The sequence below is a fragment of the Mesoplodon bidens genome (genome assembly GCF_964165515.1).
Source record: "Mesoplodon bidens genome assembly, chromosome: 17".
In the NCBI taxonomy this organism is placed as follows: Eukaryota; Metazoa; Chordata; class Mammalia; order Artiodactyla; family Ziphiidae; genus Mesoplodon; species Mesoplodon bidens.
Window position 1 is genome coordinate 18,695,120 of NC_138174.1, and position 22,312 is coordinate 18,717,431.

At 44.3% G+C, this 22,312-nt stretch overlaps 1 protein-coding gene across 1 annotated transcript; it reads right to left on the reverse strand.

The window, feature by feature from the left end:
- Positions 1 to 1,771: 1,771 nt before the first annotated feature.
- Positions 1,772 to 21,187, reverse strand: CYSLTR2 (cysteinyl leukotriene receptor 2). Its single transcript, XM_081214595.1, has 2 exons — positions 21,070 to 21,187; positions 1,772 to 5,009 (listed from the first exon to the last, which is right to left on the reverse strand). Exon 2 carries the CDS (start codon positions 5,006 to 5,008, stop codon positions 3,989 to 3,991), a length of 1,020 nt encoding a protein of 339 aa, XP_081070721.1. The 5' UTR covers position 5,009; positions 21,070 to 21,187; the 3' UTR covers positions 1,772 to 3,988.
- Between the last annotated feature and the right edge of the window lie 1,125 nt (positions 21,188 to 22,312).

Sequence of the window (22,312 nt, forward strand, 5' to 3'; positions counted from 1 at the left end):
CTCAGCCTCCTTTGTCCCTCACAGCTGAGCTCTCCCTTGGCCTTTGCCACCCTTACCCTGGTGTGGAGCTGTACTGCAGGTCAGGTGGGATCAGTGTGGGTGCTTTGCATGGGTCAGAGCATGGATTGTGGAGGTCTGGACCCAGACAGAGATCAGAACTGCTTCTGATATGCTGCCTGTATACGCACCAGTAATGATTGCCCCAGTCTTGCTCAGACACCATTTTGGGTTTGAGCTGCTTTTGTGTCTCATAGCTGAGCTTTCTCCTTGGCCACAGTAGCCCTTGCCCCAAAGTGGAGCTGCATCTTGAAGCAAGAGGGGCTGGAGCAGTTGCTTGGTTCAGGCTGGGACACGTGCTGGGGCGGTTGCGGAAAACCGGTCACCCTCTCCACCTTGTTTTGGAAGTAAGTAACCGTGTCCATGCTCCTCATGAGTGGAGTCCAGGCTTCCCATAGCCCTCCTTTTAGTCCCACTGGCCCTCCAACCAGCTGAGGGGACTCGTCTTCCTGGTGTCAAACCCCTGGTAAGGGTGCCCAATGTGTGGCTCTTACTGCTCACTCCCCAGGGAGGGTCTCTACCTATGTAATCTCCCTTCTCTGCTGAGTCCCTTCCCAGGAGCACAGGTCCTGACCCAATAGCTTCTCTTCCCTTCCTACCTGATTCCATGTGGATCTTTCTTACAGCCTTGGTCGTGCAGGAGTCTTCTTGCCAATCCACTTTGTTTTCAATAAGAATTGTTCCACATGTAGATGTATTTTTGATGTGTTTGTGGGGGGAAGTGAATTTTGCATCTTCCTACCCACCATTTTGATCTTCTACCCACAACTCCGCTTTAGGTGTAGACTCTGATCATCCCCATTCAGTCAGAGTAATCTCTTCTTCCTTGGTCTATTAGGAGCTGGTGTGCAATCTGAGTAGGTCTGATCAAAAGGAACCCTGTGACTTTTGTTAGATGGCTTGGGCAGGAGATACCCTGTTTCTTCTCCTGGATACAAGTAAGGAAACATGTAGCCTCAGGCTGCTTGCAATCAGCTTGTTTCCATGAGGTGATTCAGCCATGGGACCAAGACAACACTTGGAGAGAAAGGCTCGCAGAAATCCTGGTTGAATAGGGCCTGAAGTCCAACTTCCCTTTGTATGGTTCAGTTATGCAGTATAGTGGTTGTTTAAGCCGCTTGGAGTTGGGTATTTTGTTACTTACAGCTAAAAAATCCTGACATACCAAATCACCCCTCACCTCAGAAAGTGACTCCCCTCACCCAAGAAGGGAGCTCCCTTTCCATGGCAGGGCTGGGTGGGCTTCCCTCAGGGTCCCAAATCCAAATGTAGTCCTTTTCTACTTTCCTTTCTTCTCTCAGTGCACAATTTCCATTTCTGGTCACCTTTCTTTTCTTCCTCCTCGTCTTGTTTTTTTTTTTTTTTGGCAGAATTAATTTGAATTTTAAAATTAATTTTCAACTTAATTTTTATTTTATTTCAGCAATACATATTCACAAGTTAGACAGTTAAATAGTTATTAAGAGGAAAAAGGAAACCCCCACCTTATCTTCCCACACCCAACTTCTCTCCAAAGGCAATCCCTGTCAATGTTTTTCACTGTTTCTTCTGGGCTTTATCCTCTATTGTTAAGTAACATTTTTATACAGATATTTGTCATTCTTTAGCTTTAGCTATTACAAATTTTCTGTGATAAAATATAGGAACATAGATTTATTATACCCCTTCCCCCTCATACACATCCTCTCCCCCTCATTTCCTGAAAAAAGTGATATCACGGTATTTTGCTATTTACATTCTCTATGTAAATATTGTTCACAGCTGAGCCATGTAGTGTACTATGGTTATATTTCCTTTCTTAAACAATTTCTTTTTTCTTAGCATTTAATAATTACATTGTCTTTTCACTTATCTTCCTATGTATTTTTACTAGTTCATCCCACGCTATCCAAGAAAAATACAAATCCCTCCAAGGTGTGCAGATCAATTAGTTTCTTGTTTTTCTGCTATGCACAAACGTGCTGGGAATTTTCTTCATCTTACTCCTTGTTTGCTAGATGTCATGTTTTCCCTTATCCTGGTTAATCTCTTATTTTAGAGAAGCAAATTCTCCAGTAGGTTTCTAATAAAATGTATGAGGGTGATAAAAATGTTGAGACCTTTCATACTGAAAATATCTCTATCTACCCTCTCATTTATTGTTGGTTTCTCATGTTCAGGCCCTTTCCTCTGATGTGTGGCTGTCATTGACTGTTCATAATTAGAGTGAGGCTCTAACAGGTTGATTAGATGCTCTCTATGAGTAGAAGCGATTAGTTGCAGTGTGGGCTGCCTGTAGGGTAAGTAATAGGGCCGGCACCAGCTTTTGTGTTGGGGGAATCCCCAAAAGTCTGTGTCTGTTGGTCTTTTTCCTTGAGTCGGGCAGTTTCCCCATAGGAGGAGCCTCCAGGCTTCTGTCTTGACAAGGTATGAGTCTGTCAGCATTCTTGCAGCTGAGTGAGGGAATGGCTCTGGGGCTCTTGTTCTCTATGAAGACTTTCCTTCAGTCCCTTGCTAGCTTCAGAACACCACTCTCCCACCCTTTACTCTATCTTGAGGTCAACAACACTCCAAAGAGAAAACTTCAGTCTTCTCATGAGAGTGAGAAGCAGTAGGTACCTGATGGGGGAAGAGAACTCTTACTCAGACTTTCAACTAATCCTTATGGAGGTCTGCAAGGGGAATGGAAGGGAAAGCACCCAGCCAACCTCTCTGCACAGAGGTTTTTAAAGCTCTTGCGAAGTTGTGTGAACTTGAACAAGTTCCTTGATTTCATCTGTAAAATGAAGATGAAGGGCTTTGGTGTGAGGGTTAAATGGAATTAATGGATGGGAAGTGCCTTGTGCAGTCTGCCCAGCACAGAGAGGGTACTCAGTTGTTGGCAGTACAGTGGTCATGGTGGTAGCAGTAGGTAGTCTCCTTAGCCTTGTTCCACTGGACAGAAAGGACCTCCCTCCCACAATCCAGTGCTTTGCTACACTCTCTCAAAAGAAAGCCACCCTACTCATGTTCTGCCAAAATGTTAATGGAATTTCAGGGGTACCACAGTCTTTGCAACTTGCCTTCCAAGCCACCCTCTCTCTGAGTGCCCAGCCAAACCCTTAGCACCACCTCCTCTGTTCTGGCTCCCATCCAAATGGATTAACCTGCAGGATGGGAACTGCAGTGAACAGCCCGAGCCCAAATCTCAAGAGTAAAATGGATCCCCTCCTCTCCTATTCCACACATAATCTCTCCACCTGCTAGGGCAGTGCCCCAGGTCTTCCTCCTACTCTTCCTGTTTTCCTCACCCCATGACAAGAGAGAGGCATGCCCTTTGCCTTCAGTGTGCTAGAGACCCTCTCTTAGTGCAAAATGAAATTCTTTTTTCCCCTTTCTCTCTTCTCCCTGTTTTTGTCCCACTGTTCTTGTTGGGGACCTTGACTCTGCTTTGCTAGAGGACAGACTTCCTCTTCACAGTCTAAGTCTTTCTCCTGAATTCTAAGGATGCTTTTCTTATCTGCTCTGGGGCCTCCAGTAGCTTTGTTAACTGGTTATGTCTCAGGGGATTGAAGAGGGAAGAGGAGCTGGAGAAGCTAGGAATGTTGGGGTGGTCTTAAAATTAAGAATTTAGAATGCCTAGTGGGCCAGAGTTCTGGTACAGGATCTGATGAGAAGCAGCAGTCACCGTGCTCAGCATTTTTTCCCAGTCTGACATTTCAAGTTGCAAGACTCTAATAGGGATTTTTTCTGCTATCCTCTCTATTTAGACTCAAACACTGAAGATACACTTAATGAACATTTTGAAGTAGGTCTTATTAACAAAAGTCATGGTCAATTAAATCTTGGGAATTGACCTTTGTTGGAAATGGTATAAATACACAGTCATTTGGAGACTACGTGTGAATGAAGGTGGACCCAAGGACACAGGAACAGCCTCACCTAATAACCCCTTACACTCTTGTTTCCTTTTTTAACCACACACACACACAAGAAAGCTGCACTTTGTTTGCTGTGAATGATATTTCCTGAGTGTAGACTTTAGTCTGTCCTTAAAATTCTCGCCAGCAAAGTAATAGAGCACAGGGTTGAAGCAGCTGTTGGCCGCTGCCAAAGCCAGTGTGATGGCCACAGCTTTATGCAGACTCTCTTTGCATTTATCCACTTTCCACTCGACCAAGTGGAGGGTTCTCAGTATATGATAGGGCAGGAAGCACAGGAGGAAGATGATCAAGGCAATGACGATGGTGGTTAGTGCTTTCCTGTGAGAAGGACGCAGCCCTGATTCTGGGACCTCCGCCTTTAACAAAGCTCGAATGATCAGCAGGTAACAGATGCTGAGCGTGCAGAATGGCAGCAGAAAGCCCACCACCAAGGCAATGTGGTTCATGGTCTTCAGTTTAATAAATTTATTGGGATTCAGCTCCAAGCACAATGTGACATTGCCCTTCAGCTCAGAGCCATTTTTCAGAAGCACTGTTGAGGAAGCCATGATAAAGATCCATATGACCCCACATAAAATCCAGGCATTCTTGATGCTAGTGGCATGAAGGAGCCGGAAGGGGTGAACAGTTGCCAGGAAACGCACAACACTCAACACAGCCAGGAAATAAATGCTGCTGTACATGTTGACATACATAGAAAAAGACATAATTCTGCAGGTTAGGTCCCCAAATATCCAATTGGAGCCTCTGAGATAATAGTCAACCCTGAAGGGCAGTGTGGTTGTGAACAAGAGATCGGAAATGGCCAGATTTAGCATGAAAACATTCACAGATGTGGACTTCTTATAAGGTTGCAGGAAAACATATATGGAAAAGCCATTCCCCAAGGCTCCCCAGATAAATATTACCAGGTACACGATGGGGTAAAATTCTCTCTTGAAGGTTTCAATTGTACAGTTCCTGTTGCCATTGTGATTGCTGAAGTTGCCGTTGGGCTCCATTTCTGATATGGAGGTGGACGGAGGTAAGGACACAGGTTTTCTCTCCATGCTGAATTAGAAAGAAACAGATACAGAAAGTTACTTCCTGCTTACATTTTTCTAGGTTTTAATGAAACAGAGAGAAATACTAGCTTTTCTTTGAAACGTGAGTCAAAACATATTGACTATATTTTACTATATGCTTACACTTTTACTGTATGCTTATACTTTTACTATGTCTTTACTGTATGCTTCATTACATTTCACGATAAATTTCTGGAATGCAGAATAAACATTAATTTATTTGGTTGAAGCTGAATCCTCAAACTGGGGGGACTTTTGCCCAGTACCCAAATGAGGATCATCCAAAGCTTGTCTCTGACCCTGGAGAAAGTCATCAATTGCACAGCTTCTGCTCTGGAAGCTGACAAAGATTCTCTTCTTGATCAAACTCTAGCCAAGCTCTTCTGAGTCCTCTTCTCAACCAGGTGTCAACCTTGGCCTACACAGACTTGAATGACAGCTAACATAAAAGTGCTAATATGGTTTTTAACAGCTCAAGGCTGCATCTCTAGGATGACCATACCCTCCCCTTCTTACATAGCCTGAGAAAACTCAAGCCTGCTGAAAGAATTTTCTGTCTGTTCCAGCCCACACCTGGACACAGGGCCTCTGCCTCCAGCCTCCGTGGAAAGAGGTTACAGACTAACTTCTATAAGTGCCAGTTAGCAAACCCAGATGCTTTTCACTTGGATCAAGCTTCCCTTCCTACTTTCTGTAATTTTTTAAAATTTTTATTTATTTAATTTATTTCTTTTTGGCTGTGTTGGGTCTTGGTTGCCGTGTGCAGGCTTTCTCTAGCTGTGGGGAGCAGGGGCTACTCTTCATTGTGGTGCGCGGGTTTCTCAGTGCGGTGGCTTCTCTTGTTGCAGCGCATGGGCTCTAGAGCGCAGGCTCAGTAGTTGTGGCATGTGGGCTTAGTTGCTCTGCAGCATGTGGGATTTTCCTGGACCCAGGCTCGAACCCGTGCCCCTGCATTGGCAGACGGATTCTTAACCACTGTGCCACCAAGCCTTACTTTCTATAATTTTTTAATTCCCTGGCTCTACTGAGCCCCTGCTCACTCCCCTCTCCTTTCCTTCATTCTCTCCCTTTAAAACATCCAGTTGCCTCTGAGTTCAGTTCATATTGGCCTCTTTTCCCTATTGCAATAGTATATTACTGAATAAAATCTGTCTTACCACTTTAAGTAGTGTGCAGCTTTGTTTATCTTTGACCAAGCCTTGGTTTAAATGTAAATTCATTAGGCAGAGTTGTCATGGATAATCACATGGCTCTTAATTTCTTCTTTGCTAGCCAAAGAGAAATTTATACTAGACATTTCTTGCCTCACCTAGATAAACACTACAGAACAGCCCATGACTGCAGAGGTAGGGGGAACCTTCTGGATGTCTAGGAAAAAACAGGTAGATTGTGTGTGTGGGGGGTATTTTCTTTGTTTGGGTATGATAGTCTGGATCCCTGTTTTTCAGAGTCTAAGAACTAATAACCATTTTCATTTCTTCAAAATCCTGCTTTTTTGAATCTAACCCCCAAATTACCCAAGCACAAATCCTATAATAATTCCTTCCTAACACTCTCTTTCTGAGATGTCCTAATTTCCCATGGTGTGCATTCTGCATTGATACCACAAATCAATAAACCCAACTGTGTTCAACTACAGGTTTGTTCCTATAGGCCTTTGACTAGAAGACACTGACTCTGAGAATTCACATAATGATCTAAAAACTAAAAGAAGTATGGTAAAACATTAGTTAAATTAACCTACCCAAATATATGGTTTGTAAATACACTTCTGATGCAGTAAATATGTTTTTCAATTCTCCTTCAGAGACCCGTGTGGAAGTGCAACTCAGAAAACACGGTTGGCATGTAAATAATGTAAAAAAAAAAGTTTTTTCTTTAATTCAGCACTTCCCAAATTATTTTCCATAAACTACAAATTCCACGAGATGCTTTGTGTAAGAAGAGGCTTCTGTGTTCAGATCAGCCTGAGAAACACAGCAAGCTTTAGTGTCCCTCTCTTGGGGATTCATGACTCATGTTAAAGGCTCTAAGAGGTCCTAGAAGAAAAAAAAAGTCTTCTTAATATAGAGTATGCCTCCACTTTTTGACTCTGAAAATTTTTTTGCACACTAACACAATCTAATATCCCACAAATGTTCTACAAAATCTTCCCTGTGAAATGCTGATGTTATTATGTAATTTATCTAGAAAATGGTTTTGATAGAAAAGGAAGAGGATCCCTACTTAATGGGCCAGATCAGTCAACAAAGGTTCAAGTATCTGAAGTCAAGGGGTTCTAAGCATTTCCCACTGGGGAAATGAGCATTTCTGGGCATCCATTATGTTGTTTGTAAAAACGGAGATTGTATTCGTTTTCTAGGGCTGCCTTAACGAAGTACCACAAACTGGGGGGCATAAAACAACATAAATGTATTTTCTCAAGTTCTGGAGGCCAGTAAGTCTGAAATCAAGGTGTCAGCAGGACCAGGCTTCTTTTGAAGGCTCTAAGGAAGAATTCTTTGCCTCTTCCAGCCTCTGGTGGTTACCCCCAGTCCATGGTATTCCTTGGCTTGTAGATGCATACTCCACGTGACTCTGTCACATGGTATTTTCCTTCTGTATCTGTCCATCATCTTCCTACTGTGTGTCTGTGTCTGTATCTTCTCTTCTTATAAGAACACTAGTCACACTGGGCCTAGGACCTACCTTAATCCAATATGACCTCATCTTAACTAATTACACCTGCAAAGATCCTATTTCCAAATAAGACCACAGTGCTTATTTGGAACCTGGGGTGAGAACTTGGACATATCTTTCAGGGGACATAATTCAACCCACAGTAGGGATATGTAACATATGTTTCATAGAGTTGTTGTCAGGATTACATGAGAGATAGAGAGAGTCTTACAGGGTACTTGGCACCGAGTAAGTGCTCCCTAGCTTCTCCACTCACATGAATCAGCACAGGAATGATCTAGCTTCAACGTTTGTTATCCCACTGACCACAGGGAAGAGTTGATGACCTCAATTCTCACATTCATATGAAAAGTAAAAAGTACACTCCTCTTGGTGTTTACTACAAAGGTATACTCTACAGAAACACTGATTACTCAGATTATTCTGACCTTTTTATTATGAAAATATCTCAAGCCTTCTCCACTCCTTTGCTCTCAGTCTACCAGAGAACCTTCTGATGACCCATCAGCTTAGTCAGGCCTGTCTGGAAGTGTGGACTGTGGATCGTGAATGGAAGATTCCAGTAAAGTGAAATCGCCCTTTGTAAATATACAAATCAGAATTCTGGGTAAAGGAATTCCCTGGTGGCACAGTGGTTAAGAATCCACCTGCCAATGCAGGGGACACAGGTTCGAGCCCTGGTCCAGGAAGATCCCATATGCCGTGGAGCAACTAAGCCCATGTGCCACTACTACTGAGCCTGTGCTCTACAGCCCACGTGCTACAACTATTGAGCCCGCATCCACAACTATTGAAGCCTACATGCCTAGAGTCTGTGCTCCACAACAAAAGAGAAGCCACCGCGCTGAGAAGCCTGCACACCACAACGAAGAATAGCCCCCGCTTACCGCAACTAGAGAAAGCCCACGTGCAGCAACGAAGACCCAACTCAGCCAAAAATAAAGAAAGAAAGAAAGAAAGAAAGAAAGAAAGAAAGAATTGTGGGTGAAAATTTAGACCCCTATGAGTCTGGTTTGTGTAAATTGATTTTTTGAGACCTAGGAGTAGACTGGCCAGATGAAATTTCTCCTATGCAAAGCTGATATGTCACATCCTATTTCTGAGATGACTCCAGGACCTTAGTTCTGACTGCATGGATGATGGCTCTCCCTCCCCTTTTGATCTGTCTCACCAGCAAGTCTGAGGTTTCTAGCTTGGGTTGCAGGGAGAATGGTGAGGTCATTAGCTGGGCTTGGAGATACAGTTCAGAGAAATAATCACATGGAGGCTGGAAGTCTGTAGGCCTGACTTGGGAAAGGGAATACAGCAAAAAGAGAAGCTTGGAGATTTTGTCTTAGCTCAGCTTTAGAGAGAATTAGAGATTCTATTGGTTGGCGGGGCCAAGAAAGAGGGATCAAACCCCAAATCGGGTAGTACAGAGTTGAAATGCTAGAAATAGTACAGGCAGCATGCACAAACCAAGTCCATGAAGCCAACGTGGAGTTGGATTAGGTGTCACAATTATGTGTCAGCTCTGGATCGGGAGAGCACTGGAACCAGGGTTAACACAGAGCTCAGAGGACAAAGAGACAGGCAAGGGAGCTAAGCCTGATACATGACCAGCCAGAGGAATTCTCATGATGTGTTCCATTACAAACGGCCTTTTTGGAAATGGACAGTCTTGTCCACACAGCCCTGACTTCGGAGCCAGGATTCGGATATAATCTTAGGAAAAGCTTATATCAGGAAAGGGTCTGAAAAAGTAGAAATAGACTTGAAAGCAATCACGTCCTTAAACTTTTTGACCATGAAGACCTTAAAACCACTTCTCCCATCTCAAGACCAACAGAGCCTGTAAATTGCAATGAGAAGGGCAACCTGGGACCCCGCCCTGCACTCCTCCTTCACTGGGGGTGGCAAGCGTGCAAGGACAGCTACAGATGCTGGGGAAAGTCCTTATCCCAGGCAGAGCATGGGATCCAGCAGGTATGAGCACAGACAAGAGGTCATGAAAAAAATGGTAACAGTTGCTCCACAAGGGAATTGAGGGATATGGGGGGACCAACAACAGACCCTAGCCACAGGGACTTCTTGAGCAACTGGGGAGGAAGGCAGAACTCACGAGGGAAGGTCGGTCTGCAAGCAGCAAGGCCCTTGTACTTCCAGGACATGATGGAAGAAGACGACTCTGGATCTGAGAGGAGGGTTGGCCATTGCAGGCAGGCCCTGAGCTCTGGAGAACCTCAGTGCTGGACAATACTTTGGGCACAGAGACGCAGGCCAGGGACGCCAAGACAGAGGCCCTTTTCCCCTGTTGAGGTGGGGACCAAATCTCGGGAAAAAGAGAGATGCCCAATTTTAGAATCGAGGCACCAGATCAGGATCAGATCTACCTCAAGGGTAACACTGAGTCCCAGAGTTACTTCAATTCCTCTGCCTCAGATTGGGATTGGTTCTGGGCCCTGGAGGGGCTGGAGGGGGATGGGAGTGGGAGTGGTCCAAGGCTATCAAACAGCCCCACTTGTAGGAAGAGGATAACTACAGAAGCTGGGACTTGGATTCCAAGAGCATCTTAATCCTTGGAAAGCTAAAGAAAGAAAATACACAAACACCCTTCCTAGAAGGCTCATTTAGCTAACAGCCACAGGCTAAAAGCAGGGCCAGCTCAGATCCAAAATTCCATTAAGCTCGCCACTTTCTCTTGAGAAATCTTTAAAACACTTTGATTGTTCTTTTCCGCCCATAAAAAATACACTTGACTACACCACACTGCAAACTTTCACTAGACTGTTAAAAAAAAAAAAAGAAAAGAAAAGAAAAAGAAATGGCCTGTTAGAAGTGTCTGTACAAATCAGCCAGACCAATTAAGTATGTGACAGGAAGCTGAGAAATATATGAAGAGGTAAATTCAAGGAAAATTAGGAAATAAATTGACAGCGTAATTTGCACTGCCTTAGAGGGAGAGCACAGCTTCCCGGACTGAAAGCGGTCTTGGAAAAAAGAAAGAATTGAGGCTTTGTCTCCTGCAGCTTTACTGATAATAAAACAACAAAGAAGAAACAATGCAAAGCAGCAGCAGATGGAGATTCCAGATTTCAGTTATGAAGAAAACTAAACATGCTGCGTGACCAAAGTCTAATAAGGCTGAAGAGCTCATGTGGATGATTAGAATGTTTTCATGGTCACTACAAAGCTGCAACTGTTCAAAACCTCACAGAAGTTATTTTTATTTATACTTAGAAAAATATATATATTTTGATGCCTTGCCAGGATAGACCTTGTCACACATCCTGCCCCCATCATCAGCACTGACCAGGACTGTAAGTCCACAGGTGTGCTTACCTTTGGTTCTCAGGTACAAGCCTGTGACTGGCAGCAGAGCCTAAAGACTGAGGCCCTAAGACGCAGTGACACAGTTTGTGGAACTGCAAATATGATAGTCTAGGTGAGGCATGAAAGGAAGGACAAGGCAGGCAGAGGGTAGTTTGAGAATGACTTACATCCACACTGGGGAGTTTGGGTTTTATCTTGAGGGCAGTGAATTGTGGGGAGCAGATCTGCATTTTAAAGGTGTGATTTTGGCAGCGGATGGAGGACCTTTTGGAAGAAGGCAAGCCTAGGTCCTGAGAGACACGTGGGGATGCTCTTGTGATTGTCCAGGAAAGAGGGGGTGAACATATCTGGATGAGATTGAGAGTAGAAAGGAGTGAGAGTTGACTGGAGTTGGGGATGGACTAATTATGGGGCAGCTGGAGGTGGGGATGGTCAAGGACCCTCTCATGTATTTTGAGGGGGAGAATGGTACATTACATTGATAAAAAGAACAGAAGAGGAGTAAGAGGAAGTTGCTGTTTGGGGTGGTAAAATGAGTTCAAGTTGGGGCATTTTGAATTTGAAGCATTTATGAAACTGTCAACTACAAATTGGCACTTGCCATCTACCTCTACAAGGATTAAATCAGGTGCCACTGCAGCTGCTGAACTTCAACACCCCCTGAAAGGAATTCAGCGTGGAGATCAGGAATGAGGCGCTCGGTGCTCTGAGAAAAATTGGCAGAACAGGTCTTCAGATAGTTAGATATTTTCAGGAGCTGATTTTATGAGCCCAATTCTTGCATCTCCTCGTATCCAGAAAAGCACTAAATTCCTTCATGATGACATCTGCTCCTCGTGACTAGCAGAAACCCTGATGAGAACTTTTGCAAAAATACGTGCTTGATTGCGTGTATTCCCGCCACCTCTTTGGAGCAGTTTCTCAGAGCTATCTGAAATGCTGTCTCCCGGGCTGCAGTCCTCATTTTGCCCCAACTAAAACTTAGCTTGCAACTCTTACATTGTACCTTTTTTTTTTTTTTTAAGTCGACAAAACACATGCAAGAACTGTCCCATTGCAGTCTACAGCCTGATGAATTTAGGGGCCATCAGCACTTGGTACCTGAAGCCAGAAGAGTGGACGAGCTCCTGCAGGGGTTTAAGAGCAGAGAAGGAAAGAGGGTCAAGAACAGAACCTCGGGGAACATCAACAATTAAGGGACAGGCAGAGAGAATGGGAGGCTGGAAAGACGATTCAGAAAGACTGGCCGAATGATAAGACACGAATCAAGAAGGCAACTTCTGGTAATTCCCTGGTGGTCCAGTAGTTAGGGCTCCATGCTTCCACTGCTGAGGGCCCAGGTTAAAAAAAAAAAAAGGGCTTCCCTGGTGGCGCAGTGGTTGAGAGTCCGCCTGCCGATGCAGGGGACACGGGTTCGTGCCCCGGTCCGGGAAGGTCCCACATGCCGCGGAGCGGCTGGGCCCGTGAGCCATGGCCGCTGAGCCTGCGCGTCCGGAGCCTGTGCTCTGCAATGGGAGAGGCCACAACAGTGTGAGGCCCGCGTACCGCAAAAAAAAAAAAAAAATAAAGAATGCAACTTCAAGGAGGGGGTAGTGGTCAGTGGGGATAAAAAGTGTCAAGTGTCAGGAGATTTAGCAGTAAGCTTATCAGTGTTCAGAGGGCGTGGGGCGGAACCCCAAGGCCAGGAAGCTGATAAGGGAGCAGGGGTTGAGAAGGTGAGCACTTTCTTAGAGGAGAGAGAGAACATCTCAGCTCAGCTTCTGTGAAGGGTTTGTTTTTGGAGGAAGTCAGGGAGGGAAGATGCATTCTTTTCTCTTGAGACACCTCCTTACTTTCAGCCCATCTCCTACAAATGACTTCAATGTCTTCTGTTCATTTCTTGTCCTATCTTTTCAACATCAGACACCTGAACAGGGCTAGAGTAGAATGTACACCGAATCTGAAGTCCAGTAGACGTGATTTGACTCCCAACCGTCCCACTTTCTAGCTCTAAGACTTTGCACCCCTTGTCCCAGCAATACCTGTATTTTCATAAACGAGATTCAGCTAGTGGAGCCTGCCACAAAGTGACAGACGGTGGGAAAAGCACAGAAGTCTGGGTCCTGGTCTGCCAGTTTCTAGGTACACATGGCCTTGGCTAACACATCCCTTAGCTTCTTTGGGGAAGTGTGTCTGTAAAATGAGGGTAATGCTGCCCCTGGACTCCATATCAGAAAAGAGCTCTGAGAGGAGCAAATGCAATAATGGATGTAAAAGCACTTTGAAAACTGTAAAGCTGACATTAGTGCTATTATTTTGCTGTTTCTTAACGCCAGGCAGCGGAAACCTGGATTTGCACTTCTTCGGGCACGTACCTGTGCCATTCACCCTGCTCTCTTTTATCTCTGCCTTTCCCCTCTTCTCTATCCCCCTCCTCCCCGATCTGCAGGGTGCCCAACTCTAGTCAAGCCAAATCCTCTTCTTCAACACCTGTATCACCTCCTGCATGTCACCTTACCCAACTGACACTTCTCACGGGTCTCTCTCTTTTTTATCACTCCTGCAGCACTTGTAAATCAACTACAGTGGCCTGAAATTAATTCTTCATGTGCTTTGATAGATACATCTTAGGCAGACATTACACTGGCCTCTCCAGAGTATGAGACTTGCAAGAGGAAGGGACTGTCCTCTACTGAGTTTGCATGTACCTTACTACGCCAAACACATATTTGAGGGAACTTGGTCAACCCTTAATCACTAGACAAATGACTTACCATAGCAGGCTCATAAAGTGCATGTGTTAGACACAGATTACAGAATCTGATGGTCCAGGTGAATTCACAGCCCCATTAGTCTCCTTCTCCTCCTCACTTATGTCTACGTCCAACCGCCATGTCCTCGTGGGTTTGAAGTTCTCCATAGTGGGAAGCGTCTGTTTTAATAACCCAACCTGCAAATCACAACTCTCTCCACAATAATGCTCTGTATCTTCCCTAATAACTTTAGAGAATAACTTGGATTTTAGCTCCCAGAGCTACCGCATACTGTGCAATGGCAAATAGAACATTCTTTTTTTGTTGTTGTTTATTTTTGGCTGTGTTGGGTCTTGTTTCTGTGCGAGGGCTTTCTCCAGTTGCGGTGAGCAGGGGCCACTCTTCATCGCGGTGTGCGGGCCTCTCACTATCACGGCCCCTCCCATTGCGGAGCACAGGCTCCAGACGCGCGGGCTCAGTAGTTGTGGCTCACGGACCCAGTTGCTCCGCGGCATGTGGGATCCTCCCAGACCAGGGCTCGAACCCGTGTCCCCTGCACCGGCAGGCAGACTCCCAACCACTGCGCCACCAGGGAAGCCCAGAACATTCTTTTTGAAGTTCATAGAAATGTTGGTGTAAGGTCATAGAGCCAACTCTGCCCCTTTCAAACTCAGGAATCTTGCACAAATAACTCATCTTCTCAGAGTCTCACTTTCCTTATCTGTAAGCGGCATAATGAATGTGAAGTATTTTGCACAGGGTGAGCACACAATGACGTTTACTACTATGATTAAATCTCCAAGTGTGGGCTTAGGCATATGATTAAAGAGGTGAAAAGGATCTCAGAGCATTTGTAAAAATATAAAAGCAAAGGCTGAGAGATGATTTAATGATTAAAATGGGGAAAGGAATGACAAGTGTTCCTCTCTGCTGCAGGGAAGCAGTAGTAGAGTAGCAGGTAAGAAGACAAACTCTGGTTTGAATCCTGATTCTTTCACTCACCAGCTCTCTGTGACCTTGGACAGCTGCTTTTATCTCCCTGCCTCCATTCCTTATCAGTAAAATGGAGGTAATGAAGACAATAGTCCTTACTTCTCTGAGTTGTTATGAGGATTAAGCAAGAAAACATGTGAGTGGCAGAGCCTGAACCAGAGGAGAAAGCAGCATATGTTAGTGAAACCTGGCACAGAAGCCTTTCTGTCCCCCTTTTCTTGTAGGGAACAGACTCCAACCTCTATGACCTTCCCTGAGATCCAAAGGGCAGATTCAAACAGTTGCTAATCCGGGAAGGTAAGGGATGCAAAGTCAAGGGAGGGGCAGCCAAGAAACAATAGTGCAGCCTTGGGACAGCATCCTGGTTCTGCCTCAAGTGATGCACATAACAGTGTCTTTAAGCTCTTCATAGAATTAAAACCCAACAAATGGAAAATGTCAGCATTCTTCATACCAGAGAAGACCACCTGAGGCCAGATTAAAGAAACCAGAGAAGCTCATTGAGAAGATTACCTGAGGAGCTTGCCTAGCAGTCCAGTGGTTAAGACTCTGTGCCCCCAATGCAGGGGGCACAGTTTGATCCCTGGTCGGGGGACCTAAGATCCCACATGCCACATTGGTATGGCCAAAAAAAAAAAAAAAAAAAGAAGATCACCTGAGACCAGATTAGGAGTGTAGGTGCTGCACACAGGCTAATCTTGTTCAGCAGACCCATCCTTGAATCGTGTGCTCTAAAACTCATCAAATCCTCCTGGGTTGGGACACACAGTTTCAATTGCAGGAGTCCACTGTGCCCCCCGTTGCCTGGCAAAGCAATAAAGCTATTCTTTTCTACTTCACCCAAAACTCCGTCTCCGAGATTTGATGCAGCACCAATGCACAGAGGCTGAGCTTTCAGCATCATTAGCTGTGATTATTGCAAAGGCTCACAGACTTAGCCCCCTGAAGTTGTGCAGAGAGGATTCCACCCTCTGGATTGGAAGATTCTAGAACCTCAAATCCCAGAGGCCCTGGAGTGCAAAACTAATATGCTCCACAAAACAGAGAAGTATCAGTGAGTGCCTCGTTTTTGAAATCCAACACTGCTGGCTCAGCCCTCAGTTGTAACAGGCTCCAAATGTCCTGCTGGAAGCGTAAAGCTTCGGAGACTTCTTTAGCCTCCCAGGAACAGTCTTGCACTTTTAGAATGTTTTCAAGGGATAAAGTGAATTAAATGCTTGGAGACCAAAACAGAAATACAAATGAAAAGATCTGAGATTACAACATCTTCTGAATGAGGAACTGAGCTGGTCTCCAGGCTTCCAGAATAAATAGGAAGCAGGGGTGTGAACAACATGGGGCCCTGTTTCCATGCAGTCAGCACCTCAGAGCATTTGCTACTCTGATCTTCCACCCTGTCTCTCCCAAAATGCCTCAAAGTGCAAGTCACGTCTCACACCACCAGCCTAAAGCTCCTTTGCCTTCTGAATGCCTTTTACTTCCCCACACCTCATAGCTGTGAAGTCAGCCCATTGTTGAAAGGGGTGTTTGCAGATCTGCTGTAAACCAGTAGGTGTTCAATAGCATTTATGACTTTGGAAGTCCCCCAGGAGCAAATTCCCCAATTTACTTTCTCTGTGCTGCAAAGATCTCTTTAACAGCTCTGGGCCCCAGAGGGACTCCTCAGCCAGGGTCCTGGGCCTGATAATTCTCCCTGCAGGATGACCATGAAGTTTCCCCTCCAGGGCCTATGGCCTAAGTAGAGTTTCATTGTCTCATATCTGTCCTCTGGCTAGGAGTCCACATTTGGAAGTTGCAAAGCTCGTAGGGCCCAACCTCTCCTCCCAGATCCCAACCTAACTGTGACAGACTTGCCCCAGAGCTCGGCAGACAGAAAAGTCAGTGTGTTCTTCCTAAGATTTCTGGGGGTTCCTGGGTAGCTTGAAGCCCTGAGGAACAGTCTTTGGGCCTGGTCTGTTTTCCATCAAGGGGAAGAGCTGAGTGAGTCCTTGCAGCCAGGGCGGGAATAGTCCCACCAGGCAGAGGATCCCTTGGGGGACCGAGTGCTCTGAGCAGTTTCCCGCTTGTAATCGCCTCCTCTCACTGGCTTCTTTCACAAGGAAACTGTCCAGCCCCCCTTCACCATTTCTCCCCAGATTCCTCAGGAACCCACCAGGATTGGGCCAGTAGGAGGGGGGATATTGGTGATTAATCAGTCTTTCAGCCCGGCTTCCTGACTAAATTCTAGAAATTTCAGATGAAGTTCAGAACCCTCCCAAATAACTTCTGAATTTCACGATCTTGGTTTTCTATTTTATTTCTAAAGACCAGACACACTCTATGGTATTAAGCTTCCTAATTAGAATCTTTTCTTGAAATCACAGTTATTGGGTTGTCAGCTTTTAGCGATTTCTAACTGCTGCCGAGCTACATGTGCCCTTTAGCTGACACCTGCCTCTCTCTCCTTCTAGCACTTTCCCTGATGCCTGAGAACCCACCAAAGCCTTCCTTGCCTGGACCCCGCCTCAGGCTGCTGGGCCCGCTTGAAATATTGCCTGTCAGGCCCCGTGTGGGGTGAGGCTGAACATGCAGGCACAGTAGCTGTGGCCTTCTCCCACTAAAAGGAGAACTTTGCTCAGACCACAGAGTGTGTGGTAAAATGACATCCACCACCCCAAATGCACATGGGCAGATGGAGGAAGAAGCACCTCAAGAAGAAGTGTATTGCCAGAGCTGCCATCGGGACAAAAATCAGCATGGGTGGAAACTGATAATCTGGAGACTGTTGGTCTGGTCAAAATATCAGATCTTTTTTTTTTTTTTTTTGCGGTACGCGGGCCTCTCACTGTTGTGGCCTCTCCCATTGTGGAGCACAGGCTCCGGACGCACAGGCTCAGCGGCCATGGCTCACGGGCCCAGCCGCTCCGCGGCATGTGGGATCTTCCCGGACCGGGGCACGAACCCACATCCCCTGCATCGGCAGGCGGACTCTCAACCACTGAGCCACCAGGGAAGCCCCCATTTATTCTTAATGGAGCCCATGTACCGGGTTGCCTGCAAGGACTCCATCCTCAGGCATTCTTCATCCAGTAGAAGGAATGAGACTCACACGTAAGTAATTCCAACACAAAGAAGGCAGTGGGAAGCTCCCTGAGAACAGCATAGATATAGCGCTGGGGGTTCTGTTAGGGATTTGATAAGCCTCTACAGCAGAGCTGATCAACCCAGGCCAATTCTTGCCTTTCTCTGCATTACCCAGCTTGGCTTCTGTGTTAACCAGAGCTCACTGGGTAATTTCACAATCCCTTGTTAGGCTTTCACCTTCCAGGCTTAGCCTTGGGGGATTAGCACGCCTCAGATGTCTGGTGTGCATGACAAACTAGAAAAGCAGGAGGAGTCCCTGAGTCTAGAGCACACGCAAGGTACTCAAATGCCCAAGGGGATCCTGACACATGGAAATGAATACACCACAAAAATATATCACCTTTCTTCCAAAACGGGTGTTGCTTATGTGATGAGGGTACCCTTGATGACCCCAGGTGGATAGGCAGGAAAGATGGTATGGTGAATGAAAACATGTGTTTTAAGTTCGATGGGACCCAGGTTCGACCCTCAGCTCTGCCTCTTGGTCCCTCTTATTCCTGTACTTCAAGACCCTCCTCTGTAGAGGGAGGACGGGAGTGAGTATTGCTGAGGAAAATAGCTGTAAAATGATTAACTTGGTGCGTGACACTTGGTAAGTTTTCAGTCGATGCGAGCTAACAATAACAGGAAGATTCATGACAAGTATGAACAAAACTCATCAAGAATTAAATGACTGGCTTCTTTATGGCCAAGGAAAGGAGCTGGGACCATTTCATCTGGAGAAGAGCCAACCAGAAAGACAAGAACGATTCTATTTAATTTACTTTACATTTTTATTACACAATCAGTGAATGTGGTTAAAACAAACAAAAACAAGGTAATACAAGCCGAAATAAACTTAAATTACAAGCTTCACCACCAACCAGACATATATAAATGTTTGTGCCTTTGCTTCCTTTCATCTTTCTTCAAATATACATATTTTTAAACAAAAATGAGTGCATATTTTAATGCAGTTTTGTACCTTGCTTTTTTTCTTATCACTAAATCATGATCATTTTTCTGTGCCAACTAGTAAGCATCAATGTCATGTAAACAGCTAAAAGAATATTCAATTATATAGACATAACAAAATTTGAACAAATTTTTTACAATAACCATTACTCAACCTGTAAGGAAAGGGCCATGTATGTGCCCTGAACTGAACCAGATTGGGCCAACTCTGGTTCTACCCTAGGAAAGATCCTGTGTTCTCTTGGTCTCACTTTCTTATTTTAACATAAGAATTACACACTCCAGCACTCAAGGCTATTCTGTGGATGAAATGAACTACTGCATGTAAAGGGGTTTTGTAAACAGTGAAGTACTCTGTGATGTTTATGTTCATCAAAGAAGGTGCTAAACAGATATTCTCCTCCATCAAGTCAAAACAAGAAGAGATTTCACTAACATGCTCTTGATCAAGTTAGGTTGAACAAAAGAAGTACATCCCTTCTGTAGGCTAGGAGAGCAGCAGTGGAGGCTTCAACTTGGTTTAGCTGCCTTTGTTCTATTCTCAATTCCTGACTGGAGAAAGCAAAGCAACAGCTCTGGTTCGGAAATTCTGTCCACTTTTCTTCCAGGGATACAGGGTCCAGAGAAGGTAAGTGCCAGGTCTATGCTCCTGGAAAGGCAGGGTCATCCACCTGCTGCTCCCCAATTCAATCCCATCCGTCTTTGCTTTTTAATATTAATGAAATTTATACCTATTAATAAAATTTAATGGCAGTGGCCAGCTATGAAATGCCCACCTTGTCATTCATTGATCCTTGAAGAGTTTGCAAATGAAAGGAAGGCTGACACCTTGGCGGAACACTAACAGACGCTGGGCTTAATTCTGATACTTTGAGAACATTCTGGAGCTTCCACCTCTCTAACTTCTAACCACCAGTGCACTGGAAACAGACCCATCTCTTTAAAGCATTAGTAAATTGGAACTCTCAAGTAGATTCTCGTCTCAAGGGTTTATGGGATTGAGGTGGAAAACAGAAATTGCTAGAAGTTTGACGTTTCACCCAAATTACTTTTGCATTATTTATACAGTATTGAAAGGAAGATTTGGGCAGCTTGCCTGATAGTGTATCTCCCTTTCCCTTACAATGTATTACTCTCAGGTATGGATCAGAGACAGGAAAATAGTTCAAATAACCTAGGTCGGCTGTTATCACGCTTGCCACCCATTAGAACCACCTGAGAAAGTTTTGAAAGTTAAAAAAAAACAAACAAGGGCTTCCCTGGTGGCGCAGTGGTTGAGAGTCAGCCTGCCGATGCAGGGGACATGGGTTCGTGCCCCGGTCTGGGAAGATCCCACATGCCGTGGAGCGGCTGGGCCCGTGAGCCATGGCCGCTGAGCCTGCGCGTCCGGAGCCTATGCTCCGCAACGGGAGAGGCCACAACAGTGAGAGGCCCGCATACCACAACAAACAAACAAACAAAACCAAAAGCAAACTAAACTAAAACAAAAAACCTACAGATGACTGGCTCATCACCAGAAGTTAATTTTCAATTATTCTAAAGGTAATTTTCTAATCTCCCCAGGTGATTAGAATCAGGTGATTCTGACAGAATGTACAGCCAGAGTTGAGAACCACTGATTGTGGTCCCAAAGGTTATAAGCAGATTATAAACACACGCTCCCACAAACCCTTTCCCTCTCATTGTGCCTCTCAGTAAAGCTGCTGAAATCTACATTCTCAAATCTAACCTCCTCTCCTCAAAAAACAAGACTCTGAATGGAAAAAATATATATCTTATGTAATCAAATGACCCACTCTATAAAAATAGGAAAAATGCTTTATGGCCCCAAATAGGGGAATGCTTGGGTAAAGTACAGTAAATCTCCTCAATGCAATACTATGTAGCAATTTTAAATTATGATTATGAAGTATTTACAGCAATGTGGGAAAATGTATGCTCTAATGGATAAAAAAGGAATATAAATGTATCCATTGTGTATGAACACAACTATGAAAATCAACTAAAATCATAAGCAGACACCCAAAAAAGAATGGAAAGAACTACCCTGAAAATATCAATAGAAGCTGTGGTTTTTGCTTCCTTCTACTTCTTTGTAGTTTCCCAATATTTAAAAAAATATCATGTATCTGGTAGAAAAAAGTTTATAGTAGAATAAACTTACTTTTTAAAAATTATTCTTCTTACTATGAAGTAATAAGCAAAGCATAATTCTTAACAATGAGTTAACAAAGCAAAGAGTAAAATGCTCACCTGAGTTTTCTTTCTTTCAGCTGCGTTGGCTCTGTCTCTAGCTCTTTTGTCTTCCTCCTCCAAGTAATTCAGCTTGCTCATTTAAAAGAAAAGTGAAACAGCAAATTGTATTATGAACAGTGTCAGCCAATAGCAAGAGAATAAGGAGCTCTGGTCAGAAAGTCATCTGTACTTTATAGAACTTCGGTGTGAGTGCTGGTGCTGGCTTCCTTCTCAAGATGAACAGGGTAAGATTTCCACTTAGGGACTACATCTAAAGGAAGAAACCTGCATTAGCCCTGCCCCTCTAATGACTGTTTTTATCAGCATGTTTCACAACATATCAAGGGGATGTGATGGGCTAGACTCCGGGGTTTTAAGTGGCTTTTAGTTCTCCTAAATGTTTTTGTTTCCACACAACAGTAACATCAGCACCACCTTATAAGTACAGCACTTCAGAGCTATTTAACGCAATTTCCATTCCCCACTTGTTTTTTCAGCTTACTTACACATGGGTGGAGGCCTTACCCATTCTGCTGAAAATGCTGGCAAAAGTTATCAATGGCATCCTCACTGCTCACATTAAAGGTCCTTCCTCAGTCCTCAACTTCCTTCCTCAATTTGTTTTGTGCAGTTAACCACTGCCAGTTCTCGCTTCTCTCTCTCGGTTCTTATTCTATCCCTTGGATTGCTGCCTCTTTGCTTCCCTTTCTTTCTTTCTCTCTTGCAAAAAAAATGCTTTATCTTCAAAGAAATTCATGGAGAAGACCCTGACAAGTACTTCAGAATGCAGGTTTCTGATAACTTTAAGATCATAACACTGAACTGAATAAGAATTTCTAAAACTCTGATGGAAAACTGATGAATTCATAAAACTGCTAACAAAAGATCAAGATAAACAAGAATTAATTACAGGATAATAAATGAACTGATGAGGATGATTATAATTTTTATGACTTCATTTAACACACTGCTGCTTTAATGTTTTCCTTTTGAGATTCAAAGAACCCCCATTTCTCCTCTTTAAAGCTATCTATCTATAACTAACAACAGTTTGGTAGAGTATATCTTGGCAGCAAAGGTTAAAACATGTATCTTTTTCTCTCTGCCTGATCCCTCCAGAATTTCTGAATTTCGTAGTAAATATTCTTATTTTTCATGACAATGTACGTATTTGTCTATGTTCAATAAAAATCTAATCTCTTTATAATAGGACACAGTTAGACAGGTCCTTGTCTTGGCTTCCTGTCCTTGAGAGGCTTTT

Bases quoted from the DNA above. Each gene is read 5' to 3' on its own strand.
- CYSLTR2 (XM_081214595.1), bottom strand. From the start codon at position 5,008: ATGGAGAGAAAACCTGTGTCCTTACCTCCGTCCACCTCCATATCAGAA.